Below are 26,437 nucleotides of genomic sequence, written 5' to 3'. Positions count from 1 at the left end.
TGCGTTTCTCCTGCCGTTCGCGTGTCCGTGGGCCGCCCTCGGGCAGGCCCTCTGTCCGCGCCTGCTGACCAAGTGGGCGCTGGGGACTCCGGTCCACTCAGGGCCAGTTTGGGGCTTTGGGGCAGCGGGAAAGTGGAAGACACCAATGCACCATCCATAAAAATAAGAGGCTTAGGAGAATCTTCAAGATGTAAAACAATTCAGTGTGTTGATTGGGTCTTAGAAATGTCCAGCTTGGGGTTTTGGGGTGGTGAGTGTAGAGGGAGCATCATTTTCTAACTGTGCAGTGTCTGTAGCACAGGACGCAGCTAGCGCAGCCGTGGAACGCCCTGGATCGGTTTCTGGGACACTGCTGCCCCCTTACTTCCATCTTTATTACAAGTGCTCACGAAAGTCGGATAACGTAATTGAATTTTTACTGACACATGCAGTGCAGGGCTAGCCATTCGCATGTCAGCTCTTTGAGACGGGGTACAGCACACGTAGGCATGATCGGGGTCAGCAAAATGTGTTGCAAAAAAAGGTGTCCTTTAGTCCATCTTAAATTGAAAAATTGCTTTAAGTGCCACGTACTATTAGGGCTTATATAAATGAGTGTGATATCAATTGTGTGTTTTCTTGGGTCGTCCTAGTTGTCAAATAGTTCACCTGAATGTAACATTTAACCCTTAAAAGTCTATAGAGTGAATGTTAGCAACACGGAGTGGTTCAATTCATTTCTTTTCGGTCATCTGATTTTTCTAGTAAACTTAGTAAAACATAGATTGTGTTTTAACGTCTCTTTTCTGTTATTTCTCTAGTGCTGTTAGTAACGGTGCTGGTCGTGGAAGGGATCGCCGTGGCCCAGAAGACCCAAGGTGAGTCACGCCACGTGTGCGGGGTGCAGGAGGCTTATTTGAAAGGTTTACAGCTTCAGGGGACTGTTTCCATAGTCCCTCTGCCGTGTTCCAGTGACCTAAGGCTTCCTGTCTTCCTGTCGGCCTCGATGTAACTGGGTTCAGCTGCAATTAACGCAAGTCAATTGTCGACATAAAGTCCTGCCTCAATAAATTTTAAAAATTGGCAGCACTAGTAGCTCCTAACTAAAACACTCGTGCACGCGCGCGTGCGCGCACACACACACACACACACTACCGATTTTGTCCGAAAATTAAATGAGATTTATGCTTTATCACGAAGCAAAAATAAAAATCCATTTTTCCAGTGTAAACAAATGAAACATTTCCATCAGCATCTCATTCAGCGCCCCCGGACCTGTCCTGATTGTCCGTTTGTGGCAGAAGATCAGCTAGTATGATTTTTGAACCAGAATTTCATGTCCGACTTGAGCACATTTCTTACACGACCTGATCCGTCTTTATTTTCCTCAGAGTTATACGTGCACGTGACAGAAGTCCAGGCACTCTAAAAAGTCAGGAAATCCCAGGCCCCCGCCCTGCCCGACCCCGCTTCCTGCTCCCTGGGGATCCCCGCTCCCAGCTCCCTGGGGATCCCCGCTCCCAGCTCCCTGGGGATTCCTGCTTCCTGCTCCCTGGGGATCCCCGCTCCCAGCTGACCGTTTGGTGTCTGTGTCCCCGCTTCGCTCTCACTGACTCGCTTCCTGTCACCGCTTAGTCACTTCCCATTCAAGTGTCCGCGAGGCTTTCCCACCGCGGGAGGTGAGGATTCGGCCCGCCGTGTACTCGCTCACCCTCCACCCCAGCCGCCACTCCATTTGGGACAGTTACGTCCTGAGTCCGGTTCCATCCGTGTTCGGGATTCACGTTAGGATTTCTGCTGAGCCTTTTCAATGCGAAAAGTTTGTGTTTCCGCTTGGAAAGTTCTCCTGTCCCTTGTCTTCTTCGTCCCCGCTGCGGCGTGCGAGGGCCGGGGTGGGCGGCGTGGACGAATGCCCGGGACTGCCCTGCAGCTTCTCGTGCGACAGCCCGCAGGCCACTCCGCCCGTGCTCAGGCCTCGGTCTGCAACCCTCCGTTCTCAGCTCTCCGCTCAGTCCTTTATTTCTGTTTTTAGGAGCTTCCCTTTTTCCTTGGGGTGGTTTTTAAGTATTCTTGTACCCAAGTTCTTATTTTGTGGATAGACTCTCTTTTTCCCTGAGGAGATGAAACGGTAGTTTTGTTTTGGATGTCGCTTGTGTTTACAAGGGGGACATTCGACTCTGACCACTCACCGTCCGCGAGGCGGGGCTGCTGGCTGTGGCCCCACTGCCGAGGGGCCCGACACAGGCGAACCCCTTTGTCTGCATCGTCGGGTCTTTTTCTTCGGGCTCACTAGATTCCCTGGAGAAGCTTTCCGTTTCCTGCCACGAGACACCCCCCGCCCCCCATCCAACCAGGAGACCTCCCTGGAGTTGCGGGGGGCGGGGTCGTCGTGAGGCTCGTCAGTGTCACCCAGTCTCCCTGTTCTCGGGCCGGTGTCTGCACCCTCAGCTGTGCCCGGTGCCCCAGTTTCTCTTCTCCAAGGGAAGAATCTCGTTTCCGATAGAGGGACGGAGCAGCAGCGGCAGGAATCCGCGGGGCCGGGAGGGTATCAGGACCGAAATCGATTCTAAGTCGGTGTCGAAGGAAGACTCACCTCTCTAAAAGCCCAGGGTCACTGCCCGGACCCCAGCCCGCCTCCTGGGACTGCGGGTCGTCACCGTCGCGTGGTGCCAGCTGCCCCTTCGTCCTCAGAGGCTTCTGTCCTTTATAAAAGCTGCTCCTCTCCTGTTGGCGAAGCGGACTCCGGGGAGGAGCGCGGCCTGACGCCCGCGTCGCGTCTGCAGCCGCCCGGGAGACGCCCCCGTGCGGCCCGTGACTCTTAACTTGACTTTCGTCTTGAACTAGGGCGGAGAGAGACGTGCCGTGGCCGAGACGAACTGCTGGGACCCTTTTCATTTTACGTCGCAGCCGAGTTTCACGCAGTTTTCCTGACGCCTGATTCTCCCCCTCGTCTGGCCCCGTGAGCGCCGGGCGCCTCGTGTCCCCCCGGGTCGCGGCCTCGTCACGCGTGTGCGCGCGAGCGAGCGTGTGTGCGTGTAGCAGAGCGGGCAGCTCTTTGGGGAGCTGGGGAAAGAGAATGCTGTTCTCTGTTGCCGTCACGAACGTTTCAAATGCTGTTTTCTCCTCAGATGGACAAAACATTGGAATCAAGCACGTTCCTACGACCCAGTGTGGCATCTGGGTTCGAACCAGCAACGGGGGACATTTTGCTTCGCCTAATTACCCTGACTCGTACCCGCCGAACAAGGAGTGTATCTACATTTTGGAAGGTATTTGACCAATTTCTGTCTTCTACCGAATGAAGTCTAAAACCAAACGCTTTGGTAAAGTTTCCCGTTGTAACCCATTCGAACGGAATTAAACGTGTATTTGAATTAAACTCTGGTAATTATAAATATCTTTGAATACCGAACACGTTAACAAGGTGTAATGGTTGAAATACTATCGGGATTCTGAATCTCTTGAGACGTAATTCAACGAGATGCACCAGGAGGTACGAGAAATTTCTCCGAGAAGACACTTAAGCTAACTGGCGTCCCTCGCGGGGCAGCATGAGGACGCGTGTCCGTAGCTGCTCTGGTCGATCCTTTCGTGTCTCTTATTTTTCTGTTCGCCATGATACCCCGTATCTCACGAGCCAGGCATTAGCTTCTCGACCCTAACGGGAATCCGTTAAGTCCACTGAACTCATTTGATAAATAGCCTGGGCGGAGGGGAACGGTGACGCTGGGTCCGCAGAGCAGCGTCGTTGTTATTATTCGTGTGACCTGTGACATTCCTCGTGAACTTGACGTAAAGCGCTCTCACGGTGGCGCCCATTACGAACCGTCAGCCCTGGTCTCGTTGGTGTCGCCCTCATTTGCTTACTCTTACCTTCTAGCTGCTCCGCGTCAAAGAGTAGAGTTGACCTTCGACGAACATTTTTATATAGAACCATCGTTCGAATGTCGCTTTGACCACCTGGAAATTCGAGACGGGCCGTTCGGCTTCTCCCCACTCATAGATCGCTTCTGCGGCGTGAAGAGTCCCCCGTTAATTAGATCCACGGGGAGGTTCATGTGGGTTAAGTTCAGTTCTGACGAAGAACTTGAAGGACTGGGATTTCGAGCAAAATATTCATTTATTCCAGGTAACGCAATTGCCTTATTCAGTGGTTAGGCCTCGCTCTGATTGTAGAATCTTAAGGCCGGAAAAGAGATAATTCAGTCACGTTAACCCTTTAAGAAATGGAAACACAAGACACACAAGGTATCATTCCTGTCTTCATAGAGTTACAAACTAACAAGATGAAAAAGCAACTTAGTATAACTTAGTTTTCAGTCCTTTTGCTTTTATTTATCTTTTCATGCAACAAATTTGTTAATTGAAAAGAATGAAAACAGATCGAAATGAAAAAACATCCATAACCTTACCACCCTGTGTATAAAAAACCATCATGGGGAATTTGGCGTTTACCCCCTCAGATGTTTTTCTGTATTTTGTTTGTTTGTTTTACCAGAGAGCGTCTTGTACATACAGGTACATTACCTGCTTTATTACCTGCTTTTTGCCTGAACAAAGTCACCTTTTTTTTCCCCCGATCACTAAACATATTATGGGAATTTTTAAGTGTTGCTTCAATATTTATCTTCTCAATGCCAAAAGGATAACATCTTCAAAAAGTGAAACTTACCTGATAGACTATTTTTTAGAATAGTTTTAGGTTCACAGCAAAACTGAGCAGAAAGTACAGATCCCATGTACACCCCTTAACCCACACCACACACGGCCGCCTCCAAATCAACGCCCCCTCCCCTCCCCAGGTGGCCCATTAGCTCCTGTCGATGAATCTGTCGACACATCACGATCTCCCAGAGTCCGCAGTGTACGTCAGGGTTCACTCTTGGCATCGTACGTTTCCATGGGTTTGGACAAACGTATAACGACATGTATCCATCATGACATCATCACACAGTATTTCTAGTGCCCTAAAAACCGTCTGTGCTCACCCGTTCACCCCTCCTGCCCCGACCCCTGGCAGCCGCTGATCTTTTCACTGTCTCCATAGTTCTGCCTTTTCCAGAATGTCATAGAGTTGGAATCATACAGTACGTAGCCTTTTCAGCCCGGCTTCTTTCACTCGCTAATATGCATTTAAGGTTCTTCCATGTTTTTTCGTGACTCAGAACTCATTTCTTTTTAACACTAAATAACATTCCATTGTCTTGGTGTCCCTCAGTCTGTTGATCCATTCTATTGAAGAGTATCTTGGCTGCTTCTGAGTTTTAGCCATTACGAATAAACCTGCTATAAGCATCCACATGCACATTTTTGTGTGGAGAAGTTTTTAACTCATTTGGGTAAATAATCGAGGAGCACAACCGATGGATCATATTGAAATTTATTTGTCATTTTTGTGTGAATGGATGGTGATGGTTGCACAGCATCGTGAAATGTACTTAATGCCACTGAATTGTACACTGAGAAATGTGTAAAAGGGTAAACGTTATGTTATATATATTTTACTACAATAAAAATAAATTTTAAAAAATTACAAACAGGTGTCTCAAAAAACCTTAATTGGAAAGTCCAGATAGGACCTATATATACCAAATTGCCAAAAGGAAAAAAAATTGCTAGTCTAAAACGTCTCAGAATCTTTAATAAAACTAAAACCTATTATAATGCAGTTTGTTGTATATAATTGGGTGCTCAATTCTTGTTAAAATTGTTTTCAACTCCAGGTATTTTATCATGCTTATTAAATTACATATTGAAAAAAGTAGGGGGGTGATTTTTAGCTTAATTTAGAAAACATCTCAGAGACGATTCTTTAACTTAGTGAACTAAACCCAGCTAGGGGGGCAATTAATTACATTTGAGATTTTTTGCGGAGAAGTTTAAACCTTAAACGGCATTGGAGTACAAATTACAGGAGCTCTCTGACAGATGAGTCAGAATTTCTTCATATGTAGGCAGAAACTCTAGGACACTGCCATTGCTGCATTAAAACTTCCAGAATTCTCCGTTACTTACGGGAAGTAGCAATCCATTAAGAGCCTCTGCCTCAACCAGTATCACTAGGAGCTTAGAGAATTTCATTGAAAAAAATACTAATTTCTCATCATCGTTAATAGGTTTCTTCCAGATTTACCAGTTCCTAAACAATTTATAAATATGATTTTAAATAACTAAACACAGCCGTAATTTAGCTAATTATGCATTGCCTATTTATTTTGACATTTCTTTTAGTGCTAAAATTGGGGAATCCTCACCCACATTATAAGGACAGCATGATAGAGTAAGAAAAACTGTCTAGAGAATTAAAATCCAGCCCTGGCTTTGCTGTTATATCATCTAAGAAAATACAATCTCTCCGATTCAGTTACCTCATTTATGAAATGGAATATTATGTAATCCTCCTGACATGACTCTCATTGGCATAATATTAAACGTGATGTATGTTAACAACTCTGAAGTTCTGTAAAATGCAAATGTAGGGTAATACAGTCTAGGAATCCTAAGCATTTTACTATAATTTGTCTAGAGTTTAACTATAAGCCATATCAAGTTGCTTTCATGATACAGCTAATAGAGCTAATTCTTATTCTGTTCAGAATAAGAACCTTTCCATAGAAAGTTGCCTCATTTTGTTTTTTAATATTTAAAAACATTATTCAAATAATTAAGAGCATTGTTTTTTAATGTCTATTTTTTCTTTCAGGTAATCTAAACTCATTTGCAAAGATCCGATTCATGTATAAGATTTTGTAACGTATCTTTATGACAGGAAAGTACCTTTTACTTCCATTAATTCATTTAGTTCATAAAAATCAAACACTGCCCAATTTATTTAAATGGGTTATTTTGATATAAACTTTTGGTTCTCAGTCTTCTGTGAACTACTCCACAGGGCAGAAGAGTCTGTGTATCACCTCGTCTTCCCCTGCCGTTGTGAAAAAAACCCTCACTAGCTGCTACTGTTTTTTGCGTGTGTGGGGTAAATTTTATACGACATAAAATTCATCGTTTCAACCCTTTTTAAGTGGCATTAAGTACGTTCACAGTGTGGTGCGACCATCGCTACCTTCCACCTCCAGAATGTCTTGGCCGTCCCAACCGGAAACTGTCCGTTAAGCGCTAGCTCCTTGTTCCTGCCCATCCAGCCCTGGTCCTTGCTGTCTCTGAATTTGACTGTTCTAGTTATTTCATGAGTGGGATCCTACAGTATTTGTCCTTTAGTGTCTGGCTTGTTTCACTCAGCGTGTTTCAGGTTCATCCATGCTGTAGCGTATGTTAGAATTTCATTCCTTTTTAAGGCTGAGTAAGACTCCTTTGTGTTGTGGATACCACATTTTGCTATCCTATCCGTCCGTCAGTGGACTAGCTACTGCTTTGACAGGATCCTGAGTTTTCAGGTAGCATAAATAAGTTATTAATGCATGCCGGGATCAAAAGCATAAACACGATCATTTTAAAAACTTTGATCCTGTAAGTGAGCACCTGCGTATGCTTGTCAGTAACCAGTAGTCTATAGTCCACGCCCGTGGAAGTGTTCTTGTGCATCGTTATTAAACGTAGCATCAGACATAAGACATTAAGTCGCAAAGGGACTCAAGATATCGCAGAATGCCAATGACCTTCTTCTTTTTTCTGTTGCAGATCCAGACTTTACGTACCTAGGAGGTATTTTAAATCCCATCCCAGGTTTAGTATATTACCTGTCTTCCTCGTGGCGTTTTTGATCGGTCTTCTTTTCCTCTGAACGTATCTCATCCATTCTTTCTAGATTGCCAGTTTGAGCTCTCGGGAGCCGACGGGATAGTACGCTCTAGTCAGGTAGAACAAGAGGAAAAGACGAAGCCTGGCCAAGCCGTCGATTGCATATGGACAATCAAAGCTACTCCGAAAGCTAAGGTATAAATAACTCCGCGTCGCGTCCCTTCAGAGAAGAACGTGAGACGTGATTTGTAGAATGTGTCATTTTGGTTTATGCTCCTACTTACTGATTATATAAGCCGCTGTTACAACTTTTTAAATTTCTCTTATTGCATTCACGTCAGTCACCTCCCAGGATCTCAACACTGCGATGGCTCAATAGGCTACGGTGTACATTTTATCCCCACTCTTATTTTAAGAATCTTAAGATTCTCAAAATCTGCATGTTCCTAATCGAAGAGTGCAGGTATTGATTGGTGTGACCGCAAATTTATACAAACGTTTTTGTGACGAGGAAAAACGGGTCCCACGGAGTTAAAGCATCTTGTCAAAACATCTCGGTCACAGCAGTGTCGAAACCCCGGCGCCAGCACGTTGAGTCTCAGTTCTGTGCTGGCTGTGTCATCTGTCCTCTCTGCTCGTCGAGCTTTCGGCCGACAGTACTGCGGGGAAGGATGTTTTCAGTAACTGACAGATTGAGACTGGGTGCTCACTACTTCTGCTCTTTGCTTTGAATTCGTACTTTCAACAGAGTTAAAATTATATTCAATGTGCATATATGTAAGAAGAGAAAAGAGAAAAGTGAGGGGGAACAGACCTTTAAAAAATTACGAACACCCAGTTAACAGTTACAGTAATGTGACGGATTCGATAAAAAGGAGGTCATTCTTGCAGAATCGAAATGAAGACAGAGAACTGTAAACCAGAGCAGTAAACTGAACACTGAAATCGACGGCACAGATGCCATCAGACGTGGAGACGCGGGGACCGGTGGACGTGGCAGAAGCGTGGCGTCTCAGCCACACGAGACAGACGCAGAAAGGTCTGGGGTTCGCGTCACCTTTGCAGAATCCCCCACACAGAGCCTCAAATGGAGACGATTGTTATGCGAGGCGAGAAAAAATACTCCGCTAGCACAGGTGTTTGGTCAATTCTTGAACATTTTCTTAGGCAGAGCATCCTCTGACAATGCAATTCAATCAGGAACCAGCAACCGCAGATAACTTTAAAACACCGTATGTTTGGAAAGTTAATAATACACCACTTAGTGATTGATAGGTCAGAGAAGAAATCGGTTGGAAATCGAACATATTTAAAACTCGATAAAACAAAGTACTACATCTCGAAATGTGTGGGATGCGGCTAAACTAGTAACAACATCCAGGCAGAACCTCCGCCTGCAAAAAATTACGACCTGCTGAAGGCTCGGATGGTTAGCATTTTTTAGCAATAAAGCACTTTTTAATTAAGGTGTGTACATTGTGTATATAGACCTAATTCTCTCGCACACTTGATAGACGACAGTATAGTATAAACAGAACTTGTGCAGGCACTGGGAAACCAAAAAGTTTGTAATACTCGCTTTATCTCAGTCCTCGCTTCGTGGGCACTGGTCCGGAACTTTTTCCGGGGAGCTCAGCAAGCTCATTCCAAAATTCACGTGGACGATGAAGGGTCCGGGAGAACCTGACAATTTTGAATAAAAACGAAGCGAGATACTTACTCTCCAAGCGGAAAGCGTGGTGGTTGGACTACTGTCGGCAGGTGTCACTCGGATATACAAACTAGTAAAACCAAATAACGTATGTGCACACGAGCGGGAGCTCGGCATCTCACCGACGTAGCGTGTTGCGGGTGGGAAAGAGATGCCTGATCATTGGCACGACGGTTGGCTAGTGACATTAGACCCTGCCTTACGCTTGACGCGCGCTCAATTCTCAAAGGTTAAAACTAAAACCCATATAAGAAAATACAGTACAGTCCTATAACTTTTGGTTAGGAACCAGTTTTATTCAAATCAAACACAGACGACGCAAAGTGTCCACTACAAATGTGAAATTCATCAATTTTACTATATTAAAATAAGCTCAGCCTCCAAAATCAGCCACGTTGGAGGAAGCCCACGACGGCTTATTTCTCTTAGTTTACGACAACTAAAAATTCTGAGTAGACTACGAAAAAGCAGTATGAGAGAATTCTGAAAAGGAAGTCAAAACCTGAAATTTGGTTTTTTCCTTCTTTGTCTCCTGGGCTGATTTCTGGAGCTCATGTCAGGAACAGGTAGCAGGAGCTCACAGAAAGCAGAGCACTAACAAAAGGACCCCCCCAAACAGCGAGGGGGGGTCCCCAGACTTGCTTCCCCCGTCCACCAGTTCAGCCAGAGTCAGCCGCGGTCACAGATTTAGTGCAGCAGTCAGCACTGAGACCCCAGGAGAATCCCCAGTTTTTCAATAGTGGAACGGGGGAGAGGCGATGGCGATGGCTGGAGTTTTTCGAGGACCCCCATTATTTTTTTCTCCGTCTCTCTCTCAGTCTCTCCGAACTCCAAGCAGATTAGGAGGCTAGAGCTTTGAGTGAAATTGAACTTTCTGGGCACCAGAGGGGCCGGGAAGAGGAATCCGTGTCGCCCAGGAGACCGGAAGGAAGCCATGGAGAAGGGGGAGCCCGGGACGGGGCTAAGTCCTGAGCTGCGTGCACAGGAAACACAGCGAAGGCACCGACACCCAAACGACAGGAGAAACTGCCGCCTGCCTCCCTGAGTGGGGACGCCCTGTGCAAGCCCGCCCGGCGCTGGCGTCGCCCCCACTGCCCACACGAGTGTCACGCTGTCCGCACCTACCTGGGCGGGCCGCTGGCCGAGACAGAACACGCCAATGAAAAGTGCCGCTCACCAGGGTTTGCGACAGGACCCGGAGTCTCGCAATGTTAGGTTCAGAATGTCCAGGATATAATACGTTGTATAGAACGAACCGAGGAAATATGATTAATTTCGAAAGGGAAAAAATAATAATAATCAATGGATCCCAGCCATGGCAGGGCCCAGCTGGAGGAATGATCAGATTTTAAAGTAGCAGCTCATCCAGGCTCCGTGGGGGAGAGGTGGATAGTCCTGAAATGGCTGGAAACAGAGGCCTCGGCGGAGAAATAGAAACTATAAAAAAGAAGCAAGTAAGAACTCTAGAACTAAAAATGGAAAACATAATGTCTGCAGATTTGAGCAAAATATTCACCGTGTGGGCCCAGTGGGGGAGCAGAGATGCAGAGGGAGAGCCGTCGGCGTGAGGAAGACGCCGTGGAAGCTTCGGTCCGAAGCACCGAGAAGATGAGACCGAAAACACACGGGCCTCGGGGGCCCGCGGGGCGATGTCGGGAAGGCTAAAGTGGTTTACGGGGGAAGAGCTTAAAACCGCGCAGGTATGCAGGGGGGGACCGTGGGTAAACCAGCGACAGGACATCGTGGGGACGAAGAGCCACGTGCAAGATGAAGACAGCTCGACGTGCCACCGCACCAGCAGGCACGCGCACCTTACAGGTAAACTTCGGTTTGAAAACGCGAAGAAAAATTGAAAAGGAACTCGCCAGTTAATCGCGATGACTCAGAGCAATAAGATTATGAGTGACCGTTTTACTTGCCCAATGCATCAGGACCCTGAGATTGCTATTATAATAAGGAAAATACATACGATGGTTACGCCTCACAGAGCACGAAGTTTCTTCTCTTTAGAGACAAAACGCAAACTTCAGGCTCCTTCGTGCTCGGTCCCATAATGGGGACAACCAAAGAAACAGACTATTAGTCCTAGTTTTTTTACTGCATAGGCACTGGCCTTCTGTCTGCTGTTTTCCCATGAGCTGTCATAGCTCAATTCAGTCTCCCGTGTTGCTGGATAACAGAACTGGAAATTGCAAATCACTGTATCTCTTTAAACCCGTGTTTGTCTTGGTCTCGATGTTGCAGATCTATCTGAGGTTCCTGGATTACCAAATGGAGCACTCCAACGAATGCAAGAGGAACTTTGTCGCCGTGTACGACGGAAGCAGTTCCATTGAGAACCTGAAGGCCAAGTTTTGCAGCACGGTGGCCAATGACGTGACGCTGAAAACCGGGGTGGGGGTCATCCGGATGTGGGCCGATGAAGGCAGCCGGCTGAGCAGGTTCAGGATGCTCTTCACGTCCTTCGTGGAGCGTAAGCACGCCCTACCCTGCCCTTCCTGCGGCGCCCGGGTCACACGCGTGACGTTCCCGCAGAATGCGATCGTGGCGCGTTTGCTTTTGACAAGACCGCAGGTCCCAGGGTGTACAGTAACTGAGTCTTAGTCCCTCTTCTCGAGGAACTGGCTGTCCTGGGTGACAAAAAAACCACGTTAATGCATAAATCACGGCACTGCCTTGTTACCAAGGTGTGCGCCAAGGAGGGGGACCATAGGAAGTGGAGTCTTCTCAAGGTTTCAAACTTAAAAATAATCGTCACTCGTAGGAATTGAGCTCGATGAATAGTTACGAGTCCACTAAACCATGATCGCCAAAGATTTAGATCGTTTTTTTTGGGGGGGGCGGTTTGTTTGTTTGTTTTTACTTTTTATTTTTAAATAATTTAAGCTTCTGGAAAGTTGTAAAAACCATACAGATGTGATATTAACCGACCAGGAGACCTCATTCACACGTCACTGGTTTTCCCAGGAGCGTCCCTGTCTGACCCGGGGCCACACGCTGCATCTGCTTGTCACATCTCCTCCACTCGCGACACTTCCGTGTGGCAGGGCCTCAGGGAGAGCCGGCCGGTTATTTGGTAGAACGTCCATCGGTTTAGGCTGGTCCGGCACGTCCTCACGGACTGAATGGGGTCTGTGCGTTTCTGTCTGGAACACACAGAACCTCGGCCGGAGCCTCTGGGTGCCCCGCACAGGAGGGAGGGCACGCGGGGACCTGCCGGGCCCTGCCTTCGGGTGCCGTGCTGTCGCCAGGGGTCTCCACCCTGAAGTCACTCCTTGGTTCCTTTCTGATTAACGGGTCCCCTCGAGTCCGTGCAGGTGTCCTTCTGCTCGCTAGTTTTCACCTCCGTCAGTGGCTCACGCCTGTGAAGGTTGTCTCCGGGGCGTTTGTCCGAAGGCCGCATCCGTTGCCATCTTTCCATCTGCACTCTTGTCATTCTGCGAGGAGGAGCTCGTCCTTTGTCCCTCGCATGTTTGTTCGGTTATTTGTACCAGCACGAGCTCGCGGCTCTCTATTTTATCCCATTGCTATACTTGCTATATTCACGTAAATTATTTTATTCCACGATGCCCCCACTGTTCTGTGGCTCCGAGTCCCAGCCACGGCCGCGGGGCCCTCCGCCCAGCCGCCCCCCGTTCCAGCGCCCCGTTCTCGGTGTTTTTAGTCAGTCCCTCGCTTCTGTTGCCACGTGAACAGGCTCGACCTGTGTCGGGCCCGCCCCGGCCCCTCCTGTCTCGCAGTGAGAAACCCGGTGTAATACACTGAGGACCCGGTGTATTTATCCGTCGAATCCTGGTTCACGCATAAGGTACTTTTATGTCTTGGCCTTGCTTTAGGTGGCATATTCAAGAAATCATTGCCAAAGACAATGTCGTGAAGCTTTTTGTCCTACGCTTTCTTCTAAGGGTTTTATAGTTTTAGCTTTTATGTTTAGGTCTTTGACTCATTTCAAGTTATTTTTTTAATATGGTGAAAGGGACGGGTCCAGCTTCGTTCTTTTGCATGTGGATGTCCAGTTTTCCCACGACCTTTTGTTGAAATGACCGTCCTTCCCCGCTGACCGGGCTTGGCACCTTGTCCTAAGTCAGTCGACCTCATATGTGAGGGTTTATCTGAGGACTTCTGTCCTAGTCCATGGTCTTGGTGTCTGTCCTCACGCCACTGCCACCTGTGTGGTTACTGAAGCTTCATTGTGAGTTTTGAAACCGCAAAGAGTGAGTCCTCCAGCTTTCTCAAGATAGTTTAAGCCATGGTCGTAGTGACCACGTCCAGGATTTATCATATCTGAACTCTTTAGTTATCGTCGTAAAGGACTTTGGGAGACGCTGGGTGGTCCCTTGGGTTAGGAAGCCGATCGAGCCAGCCAGCCTTCCTGCCCTCCAGTCCCTATTAGCATTTATCATACAAGGTGCTGTGTTTGCTGTGAAGATACGAAAAATAATCGGGAGAAACAGTCCCTGTCCTAAAAGATCTCATAGTCACCTCAGTAAGGTGATATCTATGCAAATGAGGCAGATACAAGCTTGACTGAGACAAAGGCCATTTGGGACAGAAAATAGTGCTTTTTTGAAAATTAAATATCTGTTACTTCTAGCAGGCAGTATCAGTGATGGCCCAGGTGGTCCTGGAGGGGAGGCCCTTTGAGTTTATCCTTGCGAGTGAGAAGATTCTAGAAGGTAGACATGTTCATCGAGGTTTTTATTACAAGCAGAGGCAACAGAATGAACAGAGGCATGGACCAGAGCTTATTGGGGGCACAAAAAGTAGCGGAAAGAAAGGGGCCCAGAGAAATGAGGCGGGAAAGGTAGGGTACGGCTCCAACATAAAGGCCTTTGAATTAAAGACTAGATTTAGACTTTATGTCACAGGCATTGGGGAGTTGTGAAGGGTTTTGTGCTACAAAGTGACATAACCAGCGCGGTGTTGGGGTGCGGAGGCCAGCCTGGAGGTCACCTCCACTGTCAAGGCTGGGACCGGAGCAGTGACACGGGTTCAAGGGCTGTGGATGCAGAATCAGAAAGATGTGGTGACTCAGCAAGACGAAAAGCATCAGAGAATGAGTCACAGAGGCCTGCAGTTTGGGGTCTGACTGACTTGGAAAATGGAAGTTTTCTGTGAGTAAACTCTTCCTCTGGTTGCCTCATGGATATAACCTCAGTTTGTTTTTATTAAAAAAAAAAATTTTTTTTTTGAGAACTCGCCAGACTTGCAAAATAAAAAACAACTGTACAAAGGTCTTGGCTGTTTCGGATAACTACACATCAGTGCTTGATACAGAAACGGGGTTGGCAAGAAAGCCTTGCAGCCTCTCGCTATTTTTCCATGGATTTGTTACCAGCATCAACACCTGCGCTTCCCAGCGTGGTGTCCATCGTCCGCACGTAGCTGTTGGCACATATAATACGACCAGTGTAAACTGAAATGTGCTGTGACTATAAAACCACATCGCAGATTTCGGGGACTTGGTGTGAAATCAGGAATGTAAGTGACCTCGTTGACAGTGTTTCATGGACGCACCTCGGAGGCTTTGCATGTTTTGTGCCGGCCACCCCCGTGAGTGAAGCGAGCCGCACGTTGTTCGGTCGCCCAGTGCATGTGACAGTTGTGTTTACACTACGCTGCAGTCGATTAAGTGTGCAGTAGTGTTGTCAAAAAAAAAACCAGCGTGCACACCTTAATTTGAAAGAACTTTCTCACTAAAAAATGCCACTCATCACCTGAGCCTCGGCGAGCCACGCCATTGTGCTGGGGCGGGTCCGGCCCCGCCGCTGATGGCCGCTGCCCGGCCGGGGTGGTGGGGGCCGAAGGCCGGGGCGTCCGCGCCAAGTTGTTGAAACACGGCGGCAGTGAAGTCGGCCTCGCCAACTGACCTTTCCTCCCTCCAGCGATCTGTCTGCAGCGTGCGACGCTGTCCGACAGCATTTTGCCCACAGAGCTACTTTCAGAACCGGGGACAGTGCCCCCGAGCCCGGCCGCGGCCTCATCAGCTGCCGTTACGTGACATCCCGAGTCCCTTGCTGGCACGTCCACGGGCTTCGCCAGGTGCAGGTTCCATCGCGAGAAACCACGTTCCTGGCCCACCCGTGAGCGGCGGCTCCTCAGGCTCCGTCAGGAGGTCGCAGCAGAGCGGTCACACCTTCCCCCCACCTCCTGTTCCATTTCATCCGCGGTGACTTCCTGCACTGAAGCCTGGGGCCCTCAAGGTCATCCACAAGGGCTGGAATCAGCGTCTTCCACACTCCTGTTCGAGTTGACATTCTGACCTCTTCCCATGAATCACACATGTTCTTCATGGCTTCTAGAATGTGGAATCTCTTCCGGGGTTTCAACTGACTTTGCCCAGATCCAGCAGAGGAACCACTGTCTGTGGCAGCTGCAGCCTTACGAGACGTGCTTCTCAAATCATAAGACTCAAAAGCTGAAGTTACTCCTTGGTCCATGGGCTGCGGGATGGAGGCTGTGTCCACAGGCATGAAGACTACATTAGTCTTGTGTCCGTCGCTATCGGAGCTCGTGGGTGACCAGGTGACTGGCAGTGAGCAGCAGTATTTTGAAAAGAACCTTCTGAGCAGCAGGTGTCAACAGGGGGCTTAAAATGCTCAGTGAGCCATGTTGTAAACAGAGGTGCTGTCACCCAGGCTTCGTTGTTCCATTTACAGAGCCCAGGCAGAGTAGATTTGTCAGGATTCTAAGGGACCCGAGGATTTTCAGAATGGCAAATGAACACCGGCTTCGACTTAAAGTCACCAGCTGCGCGAGCCCCTGCCAGGAGAGTCAGCCTGTCCTCTGAAGCTCTGAAGCCGGGCACGGACTTCTCTCTGGCTACGAATGTCCCAGGTGGCATCTTCCAGCGCAAGGCTGCGTCGTCCGCATGGGAAATCTGTCGTTTGGTGGAGCCGCCTTCATCCACGGCCTTAGCCAGACCTTCTGGAAAACCTGCTGCTCCCCCGGACTTCCGTTACGGAGCCGGCTTCTTTCCAACTCAGCCCCGGTGACGCAGCCTCTGCCCGCTTCAGACTCTTCCGCGGCGTCCTCAGCCTCGGCCTCCTTGGAACTGAAGAGAGCCGGGGCCTCGCTCTGGACGAGGCGGTGGCCTATGGGACCGTTGTGACTGGTTCCGTCTTCCGTCCGGGCCACTGGACCCTTCTCCGCATCAGCAGTCGGCCGTCCCGCGTCCTCTTCCGTCGTGCGATCACCGAGGAGCGCTCTCAATTTCCTCCGGGAACTTCTCTGCGTTCGCCGCGTGGCTGCTGGCGCGCGAGGCCCCGCTGCCCGCCTGTCTCGGCTTCCCGCGGCCGCGCTGAGCGTGGCCACGCCTGGCTTTTGAGTCCAGGTGAGAGACGGCGACTCTTCCTGTCACTCGAACACCTGGAGGCTGCCGCAGTGTTATTCTCTGGCCTGATTTCAGCACTGTCATTGTCCCAGGCACCAGGGAGGACCCAGGAGAGGAGAGACGGGGGAACGGCCAGTCGGCGGAGCAGTCAGAACACACACATTTATCGACTAAGTGCACTGTCTTCTGCGGACACAGTCCACGGCACCCCAAAACAATCAGAGCAACACTGAAGATCACTGATCACATGTTATAAATTAGTATAAAACGAAAGTTCCAGTTTGAAAATCTCCTTTTGACAAATTTGAGAGCGGCAAACACTACCTTTCCATGCTTATCGTTAATTCAGATTATTGAACTACTTTGTTCTTTAAGCTCCTTGTGATTTGTAAGTGCTGGGAACCCATCCCCGGTCGGTATTTCAGGAGAGGTTTATGTAAATGGACTAGCTCTGCAGGACGGGCGCTTCGTACCTGCCCGCTACAGGCTGCAGCTGTGACCGAAACAGCACAACTTGGCCAAAGCGAGTGAGATGGCGTAGCAGGTGAGCTGTGTGCGGCTCCTTCCCCGGTGCCAGCTCTCAGAAAGGGTGTCGTTTTAGGGAATTTTCTAGGACTAGAACTGTGAACGCAGCAGCAGCAGTTTTGTTAGAATAAATACATGATGTGGTTTTCAGTGACATGGTGCCTGCAGGCTCAGCTGAGGGACAGAGCCATCTTTCAGCCACCCTGACACATCTCATCAGAACTGAAGCCGAAATTCTGACACGCGCGCGCGCACACACACACACACACACGCACACACACACCCGCCTCTCCACACCATGACCAGGCAGTAAGTAAAAGGCAGACGTAGAAAGTCCTCAGGCTACGTGGCGAGAATAGTTCATAACTGGCCTCATTTTTGCTACTAACTTTGTCCCTTCCTATCGCTTTGAATTGACGCACGTCATGAGCATCCCACGTCAATAGCTGATACTTTGATCCACATGGTAAACAGCTGCGCTTATCCATTGACAATCCATAAAGCTTAGTACATTCGTAATTACAGATGAAACGTATTTCTAAAAAACAGTGCTGTTTTCTAACTGCTTTAGATAATGTGGAGAGTCATTGTAAAAACCTTGTAGAATGGAGGGTACTTCCCACCCCGCTACTCGATGGGGAACACCGAGCAGAAAACCTGTCTCTTTTTTTTTTGCCACTTTTGAAGCTATAAAGAGCCGTCAAAACGCAGTCACATAATATGCTGTGGATAAACTTTAAGAGCTAATGATAGTCTAGCTCAGAACAATCAATACCTAGAAGCCTCCATGCTATTTATAACCCCACTCAGCCTGTCTTGAAATTAGCTTCTCTTTTCTGGACCCCTATTTGCGAACTAGATAAAATAGGTTAAATTAGAATTCTACGTGTAATGTGATATAGTGTGTAACAGAATTATGGTATATAAACAAAAAAAACCAAACTCCAGGTTTTAGAAATGAGTTCAAAAATCGTCGTGTGTTCCCTCGGCCATGTGTTACATTCGAAGTGCACGCGTGTGTGTAATACAGCGTGTGGGCACACGGGCTAATGTTGTGCTTAAATGAAATACCATCACCCGCCTGCCTTGGCTTTTCTGCCCTTAATCTAATGGAATATATTTAACCTTAACGAGCTCTGAAACCATCGAGCATTTAAGAATCACGTAGTACTTACCTTACTCGTTTAAATGATACGCTTTTGACAGGTCAGCAGTGTGTTGCGTAAACCTCCCAGTCGTTAGATAGCTTTGTTGCACTTAGATTGAGAACAGAAGTACCAGCATGGCTGGGAGGCCCAGGTCACGGTTTCGTCAGGCGTTAGAACCAGGAGTCCGAGACGCCTGCAGCATCCCACTCACGTAGAGGATGCCGAGGCCCAGAGGTGCCTCCCCCCTTCTGCCTGGCGGCGCTCATTCCCCCGTTCTTCCCGTTCTTGGCTATTTTCGAATCTTCGGTCCTAAGAGTCACCTAGGGGGAGTTACACCTGAACCGTGTGGGGAAGTACACAGGAGATAAGCCGCTTCAGAGTTCAGCGTGGAGACGTCATGGCTCCACTCCACCTGGCTTGCAGTGGGGGGAACAGACGCAGGCTCCTCACGGTTCGCTGTAGGCCGCAAACCCACTGCAGTGCAGCCTGGGTAAGCGCTGCCTTTGGGGGTTCTGCCTTAAGGGGGACCATGCTTCTCTTCAACAGCAAAGCAATGTCGGATGTTCTCTGTTGACCTACACCTGTCAGATTATTTTGGGGGGTTTTCTGGAGACCCAATAAATAACACCTGTTTTCCAGTCCATCTTCAGAGTTGGGGAGAAAACTGCAGGGGCCAGGCAGGCAGAGACCCCACTGGGGTGTCCTTCCTGACGCAGGTTGGGGGGTCGGCGGGTTCCAGGGCACCTGTGACTGACTCGGCGGGGAGGAGGGAAAGAAACACTAAATTTGTGGCTATTATTTTAATGAGGTTCATTTTATATTTACTAAAAGGAAGATAATATTTAGCCAAAAAAAACTATCATAGTGAAATATTTAAAAGAAAATACTAAAAAATAGTTGAGGTCTGTTAATGTAATATAGAATGATATTTAGTTCTTCCTTGATGAAACGTATTTTCTGAAAGTAAAAAATGTGGAATCTTTTAGGTGGTAAATATATTTCGTTGGGTTATATTCTCAGGAGTTGAGTGACTAGTTGTTCGCAGGGTTCCTGTCCCCTCCTCTGGGGGGGGCACAAGCCATCCCACTTGCTGACTCAGGTTCTACGTGTCCTTACTCTGAGACACGTGCCATGCTCCGGTGGCACTTCCATGTCCGACCAGGACCCGCTGGCTAACAGAAGCAGGCGCACTGGGTCATAGTCTAGGAGGCCACGTCTGCACATACATGAGGTGCCGAACAGGACACAGCGTGTGACAGGGACACGCGGGAGTCACAGGCTGCCCAGGGGAGCCGAGGGGCCCTTCGCAGAGCGGGCAGCGTCGGGGACGGCCTCGGGAGAGGAGCAGGTGGTCGCCGGGCAGGGAGGGGAGGGGGTGTGTCAGGCCGAGGACCCGCTTACACAGAGTACAAGACTCTGTGGCGCACACTGCGCGTGTCCTTAGTTTAAAATTTAGTTTGAAATTCCAAAGAATGGATCGTTTTTACTTGTGGTAAAGTCCACGTAACGTGAAACTTGCCGTTCCAACTATTTTGAGTGTGCGCGTCGGTGGATTCTGTACGTCCACAGTGTACAACCGTCACACCGCGCGTCCGGCTCCGGAACGTTCTCGGGGTCCCAGACGGAGGCTCTGTCCTCGCTAGACACCGACCCGCAGCCTGGCCACCCCTGTGCTGCCTCTGTCGCCGAGTCTCGCGCCCCGGGCGCCCCGTGTACGTGGACCGGCAGGAGTCATCCTCCGGCGCCTCGTGGGTCTCGCTTAGCACGGCGTCCTCAGGGTCCATCGGTGTCGTAGCGTGGATCGGAGTCGCACGGGGAGTGTGAAGTCTGGGCGATGCTCCGTTGTCTGCACGCACCGCGCTGTGGCCGTGCCCGCCGCCGGCACACCGGGGCGGTCGCCGCCCGCGGCTCTGAAGACGCCGCCGCGCACGCTGGCTGCGTGCATCTGAGTCCCTGCTCTCCGTCCCCTTGGTGTAGACCTGGGGGCGGGTTGCTGGACCGCATGGCAGTCTCATCGCTGGGGACCTGCCGCAGTGTTCCCAGTGGCCGCCCCGTTTAGCATCCCCCCCAGCCGGGCGCAGGGGTTTGGCGTCTCCACGGTCTGACCAGCCTTTCCTGCAACAGTTTGAGGCAGCTGGACCGGGCCGTGTCCGAGCTCGTAAGGACCTTAGGAAATGTTTTCCGTTCGTCTTCTCTGTCATTGCGTCGAAGATGAACTTCGGGTACCCAGCGCCGGTAAAAACGCACACGGGCCCGCGTCAGCATCCCGGCCTCCGTCACGCCGTGCGCGTGGCTCGTACAGAGTGTGCTCGCGGGGAGGCCTGCGAGGCCAGCCGTCGGCTTCGTGCCGGCTGTAAAATAAATCGGGGAGGGTTCGCCGTCCACGTTTCCGGCCTGAGCAACAAAGTCTTCTTTTCTCCTGCAGCTCCCTGCACGGGCGGCACCTTCTTTTGCCACAGCAACATGTGCATCAACAATTCCTTAGTCTGCAATGGCGTTCAAAACTGTGCATACCCTTGGGATGAGAATCACTGCAGAGGTGAGTCCCCGGCGAGGGCCGGCCTGAGCGAGGGCCGGCCATTGCCTTTCGTGAGGAAAGACTTCAAACGACCCCTTTCTCTCCCCCTGTGCCTCCCAGAGCTGCTTCGGCAGACGTGGAGACACGTAATATAAATGTTCTCTTAACTGGATCACAGACCTCTGGATGTGGCAAAAGCAAAGAAAAATATGTTTTCAGCTGGTTTTTTTTTTTTTACCATGTTTTCTACCTTAAGTGGTTCAGAAGTTCGTCGTGATCTTTCTTGCCCTCATTTTCTTAGTCGTTTGTATTATAAGGATACCTCATTCTCAAAATAATTGAGAAAGTGACCTAGAATATTGTTATTTTTTAATTACACGGAAATACCATTTAATAAAAACCAACTGATGGGTTCCATCGTACTATATAAAGCATTCTCAATATAAATGCCCCACATTCCGCTTCCAGTATATTCTCCCGCAAAGATAAATAAGGCTGTGGTAGTGGTCAGGTTATCAGAGCATCCTCTTGGTACTAGAGTTCCTCTGCCTCTGACTCTCCAAGGGTTCGATAGGCCTCTCACCATGAAGTTAATGTCACCTGGCGTGGCTGGCTTAAGTCCTTGACGTGGAGTATTTTCAGGTCATCAGTTCAAAGCCGGTAGGCCAGGACAGCATGCCCAAGCTTGGTCCTCTGCGCGGCGGTCATCAGCAGAAATACCGTGGGACAGACTCAGACCTACCATGGGCTATACTCGGACCTGCCGTGGCTCGGAGCCCAACGGGGCGGAACAGGAGCATTCGTTCTGGCATTTTCTGTATCCACACGCTGCCGTTGCTTGGCAAATTGGCAAATTGTATGCGCTCGGCACTCGCGTGCCTCCTAAGTAAAGAACCACCTCCTCTTCTGCCTTGTAACCTATCTAGCTAGGTTCGGATTGGTTAGTTTAACCAGAAATCGAAATAGGATTATTGTATTTTTCGTTTTAAAACCTAATTTTAAATCGTACTATCCGTGATGCGCTTCACCCAAAAGACACCTCGCGGTTTGCGACGGGACGCGCTGGTGGGTTCCGAAAGCCTCACCGTCTCTCCTTCTCTTTCTGCAGAGAAGAAAACGGCAGGACTCTTCGAACAGGTCACCAAAACGCACGGGACGGTCATTGGCATCACCTCGGGGGTCGTCCTGGTCCTCCTCGTCATTTCCGTCCTGGTGCAGGTGAAGCAGCCGCGGAAAAAGGTAGTGGCCTGCAAAACGGCCTTCAACAAAACCGGGTTCCAGGAGGTGTTCGACCCGCCTCACTACGAGCTGTTTTCCCTGAGGGACAAGGAGGTGTCTGCGGACCTGGCCGACCTGTCGGAGGAGCTGGACAGCTACCAGCAGATGCGCCACGCGTCCGCCACCTCCCGGTGCGTCCATGATCACCACTGCGGCTCGCAGGCCGCCAGCGCCAAGCCCAGCAGGACCAACCTCAGCTCCGTGGACCTCCCCTTCCGGAACGATTTCGCTCAGCCGCAGCCGATGAAGACTTTCAACAGCACCTTCAAAAAGAGCAGCTACACGTTCAAGCAGGCACCCGAGGGCCCCGAGCAGGCGCTGGAGGACAGGGTGATGGAGGAGATGCCCTGCGACATGTACGCCAGGGCCCGCGGCGAGCCCGCGCAGGCCTCCATATCCATCGATTTCTGACGGTCCCCTGCCGGGGGACACTAGCGACTGCGCAGCCCACAGAGCACCCCCGCCGTCTCCAGCTGCCAGCCCTCCCTCCTGTCAAAGCCGGGGCTGTCACTTCCCGGCCACCTGCCGTGACCAAGGTTGTGTGGCCTCAGGCGGTTGATTTCTGTCGCAGGCACCAAGGAACTTGCTCCCCCTCGCCCCCCGCCCCGTGTCGCCGTGTCACCGGCGAGCATCTTCGCCCGGTGTCTGAGGAATGAAGCGCCAGTTTCTGCATCTGAGGTGGGAGGCGGAGGTGGGGAGCCAGGCTCGGGCTACCTGTTCTTTCAGCGACAGGAACCTGCTCACGACTGAGACACGGCTCTGTCGATATTTCCATCCCACAGTAAGTTTAAAGATAAGATGGCCCTTTGCATCCACTTTTATTTTTCCTTTGAATTTCATTCGTCCTGTGAGCCAGTAATTTTGCCATTTCCTGCATTAACATACGTGGGTCATGTGCCACATGTATGTCCACAGTGGGCGTTCTAGAATTTGTCAGAGCGTCACAATCACTGCGGTCAGCGCCAGCAAAGACCCAGAGCTGCGGCCCGTCCACCTGCTTCTTCCTGACCGGCCTCGATACCGTCGCCTTTTAATTACTGAATCCTCCATCTTTATTTTCGGTGAGAAGCAGATGCTTTATCACCCTTAAGTCTATTTTGTCTTAGTTCTATTATGCTAGGAAATGTCATAATTCTGGGATGTCTCTACCATGGCCAGTTTGACTAAAACCTTGAAAAAGATGAAACCTTCTGGACATGCTTTGAAACTTCCCAAACCTGGTCCCGTTCGACGATGGCTCATCATTCACTTCCGCGAGCAGAGTCGTCGAGTCCATTTTGGGGGAGGCCTGTAATTATGTCTGTCCCCAGTGTTTCTCTCCGCCGGACGTGTCTCCCGTTATTTCTGCAGAAAGGGTATCGAGCTGCCTCTGTCTTGGCTCACCTCACAGCGTGTGGCAGCCAGGGGTCGCGAGAGTTACAGGAAGCCCTCTAAACCTGCGCAGGCCTTCGGATCGCTTCTTACCTGGGACAACGCATTTTTCTAGTTCTTACCAAGAAAAACTACTTTCACTTTTTTTTAAACTGCACTTTTGACCTTATTTTTTTTATGGTATGTAAACAATAATTTATAAACATGATATAAAAACTCATTGTGTTTTTTTAGACTTTTGATATTATTTGATACTGTACAAACTTTATTAAATCACGATGAAAGGCCGACGTGACAGATTTCTTTCGGTGTTCGCATTAGTAGCTCTGCTGGAAGCACCCGCTATAATTTATTGTGAAGACCTTGATAATGTGTACGTAGCTTTTGGTTTCCTTTCGTTGTTGCGTTTGGCTTATAATAAATTTTTTCACTGTGTGATATTTATTGTTCTAAATCACTACACAGATCTCATATTAAAATATGCATTGTTACATGATTCTTCAATCATGTTATTTATGGCACTGAGGTTTCGGATCTTAAGATGTATATGGAAAAGGAATTCATGTATGAATTACAACTAATACACGCCGTTCAAACGAGATAAATTCTCATTTTCTATATTTTTTGGTAGTAAATTCTCAGTGAAATGAGAAATTTTAAGTTTCACTGGATTTCGTTAATTGTTTTAAGTATCACATCTGTGTTTTCTCAGATGAGTGGAAACGGACCTTAAATGATAGACATATAATTCTCCTTCAAAATGATTCTTACGTCACTGTTTTTAACAAGTATATAATATCCAGGAGATACGAAAACCTGTACACAGTATTTTCACGATTTAGTTTTTTTTAAGTCAGCATAATTTCTTGTTTTAAAAATGTAACTTGGGAAGGTAGAAGGACTCCATGAGTGTAGTACTCAGTGAACTAATGAAGCAGAGCCAGATCAGATAGCTAAATTCTTTCAGCGGCTGTGTTGAATAGGTATGGTCATAGGTAACTTGCCGGCCAACGTTTGAAGGACATAATAAATACTTGATGTAATAATCACTGATCTCGTTCTTTACGATGAAAGGAAAACTAGCATATAGTTACCAAATCCATTGTAACAACAGCTGTCAAATCTCTTTAACATCTAGTAGGAGATAATGCAGTATGCTCAAGCACATGATCTATAGTCGCTTGTAACTTTTTAATTCTTGAAATTTATCTTCCATTTTCTTATAAAAGGGCACGAAGAGGCCCATAAAATACGGTCTTTACAGAACGCATTTAACATTTAAGCAGTGCGGAAACACGTGATCTCAGGCAGTCAGCGAGTAAAGCTCGGAAAACAGCGCCGGCCCTAAACTTTCCAGCTGCTGAAACAGACAAAATCGTTGCTGGTTTTCACAACAGAAAACCCAAACAGCTGCAGAGGCCAGTCTTTTAAAGAAAGAGACGACATTTTCTCAGAATTTTAAAAAAGAGGCAAAATGCAGAGAGAGGTCATAATGGTGAATCTTAACCTGGCGAAGGTTCCTCTCCATGGGTCTGGGGACACGGTGCCCAGCAGGCTGTCCGCAGGAGCACAGCCACCGCAGGCGGCCCGCAGCGTGTTAGCCCCGGACAGCCGCATCCCAGACGCCCTCCGGGACCTGGAGACGGGCATCCGGCCTCACTCGAGTCTCAGCCAGACACTTGGCGGTGCACCCCAGGGAGAGAACAGGACGGATCGGTCAGGCGTTCCCACTGGCCTGTCGCTCATCGTTGTACCCAACACCTTTCACCTTCAAGGCCGCTGAGAAAACTGAACAAATCGTCCACTAACGCGAAAGCCATACGTTGCAATAATGGAAGACAAAAGTCAGCCGCCTTGTGGGAGGCGTCACGCCCTTCACAGAGGCCGCGGTGCCCAGTGGTATTCACATCCCAGAAGGAGCGAACGTGGGGACGGCGTCGACGAGCAGCGTTGAGTACGGCCCAACCGTCATCCCGTCATCGTTATCGTCCACCTGTGACACAGTCGATCCCGGATTTAACACAGGACGCCGACCTCCAGGTGCCCACGCCGCAGGAAGCCTGGCCCTGCCGGCGTCTGACGGACGTAGGAATAAAACGTGCTGTTCCCTGGGCAGCGGGGAGCGGTGGGGGAGGATTAACAAAAAGCAAACGATTTTCCCCGTTTCCCATCCTGAAAGAGATCGAAAAGGCTCCTTTAACTGACTTGCTAACAGCTCTCGTGTGAGCATCTCCATCACGTCTCACGTGATTAACAGGCGCGTGGAGAACCTCGGCGTCTGCTTCCCAACAGTTACGTCGTTCTGCCGCTGTCCGGGGGCAGGTGTGTCCTTCGTCCCAGAATGCGCCAGCTGGCGAGCCCAGCCTGAGTCCAGGAGTGGGTCTCAACCCAACAAGCCCCGCTCTCCTGCAAACTGACGCCTGCTGTATCACCCGTGTTACATTATTTCATTATGCCTTGGATCAGACTCATCGGACCGATCAGATGGAACCTTGAGTTTTGTTTTTTTGTTTTTTTGTTTTTTTTTAAGATCCAGGAAAGACGATCTGGTCCAACCTTATGAATGAGAATAACGAAGCCTGGAGAAAAGAAGCGAGCCACACCCCCCACCCCCATCTCGGAACGAGCCCCCTCCCCTGCGTTCTGCTGTCTGCTTTGGCCAACTCTGAGTTTCAGAATTCAGTGCGTTCTCGGCAGCCCCGATGTTCCACGTGAGCTTGTTTTGAACTGTCGATTTGATAATCGCTTTCTTCAAAGCATAGTTTACTCTCTTTTCTTTACCTGTGTAACACTTTGCTGTTCTGCAGTTTAGTCGCCATGATTTCTTGGCACTTCCAAAGCTGGCAAGACAGTTACTGTGACTTCTTAATAAA

General features: G+C 49.2%; 1 protein-coding gene across 3 annotated transcripts in view; it reads left to right on the top strand.

The window, feature by feature from the left end:
* Nucleotides 1-24,610, top strand: part of NETO2 (neuropilin and tolloid like 2) — a 32,054-nt gene extending 7,444 nt beyond the window's left edge. The window contains exons 2-9 of one of the 3 annotated variants that reach the window (XM_039880797.1): nt 801-857; nt 3,108-3,248; nt 3,860-4,108; nt 7,621-7,665; nt 7,748-7,875; nt 11,636-11,864; nt 20,823-20,936; nt 22,024-24,610. In XM_039880797.1, the coding sequence (XP_039736731.1) occupies nt 801-857; nt 3,108-3,248; nt 3,860-4,108; nt 7,621-7,665; nt 7,748-7,875; nt 11,636-11,864; nt 20,823-20,936; nt 22,024-22,604 (1,544 nt within the window). In that variant the 3' untranslated portion in view covers nt 22,605-24,610. The remainder of the gene's footprint in view (nt 1-800; nt 858-3,107; nt 3,249-3,859; nt 4,109-7,620; nt 7,666-7,747; nt 7,876-11,635; nt 11,865-20,822; nt 20,937-22,023) is intronic. The other 2 variants (XM_039880798.1, XM_039880799.1) reach the window with 2 other exon arrangements.
* Nucleotides 24,611-26,437: the final 1,827 nt, after the last annotated feature.

Source organism: Pteropus medius, unplaced genomic scaffold, assembly GCF_902729225.1.
Source record: "Pteropus medius unplaced genomic scaffold, Ma_sr-lr_union100, whole genome shotgun sequence".
Taxonomy (NCBI): Eukaryota; Metazoa; Chordata; class Mammalia; order Chiroptera; family Pteropodidae; genus Pteropus; species Pteropus medius.
Note: the sequence above shows the minus strand (reverse complement) of the source record. Positions and strands in the feature narration are given on the sequence as shown.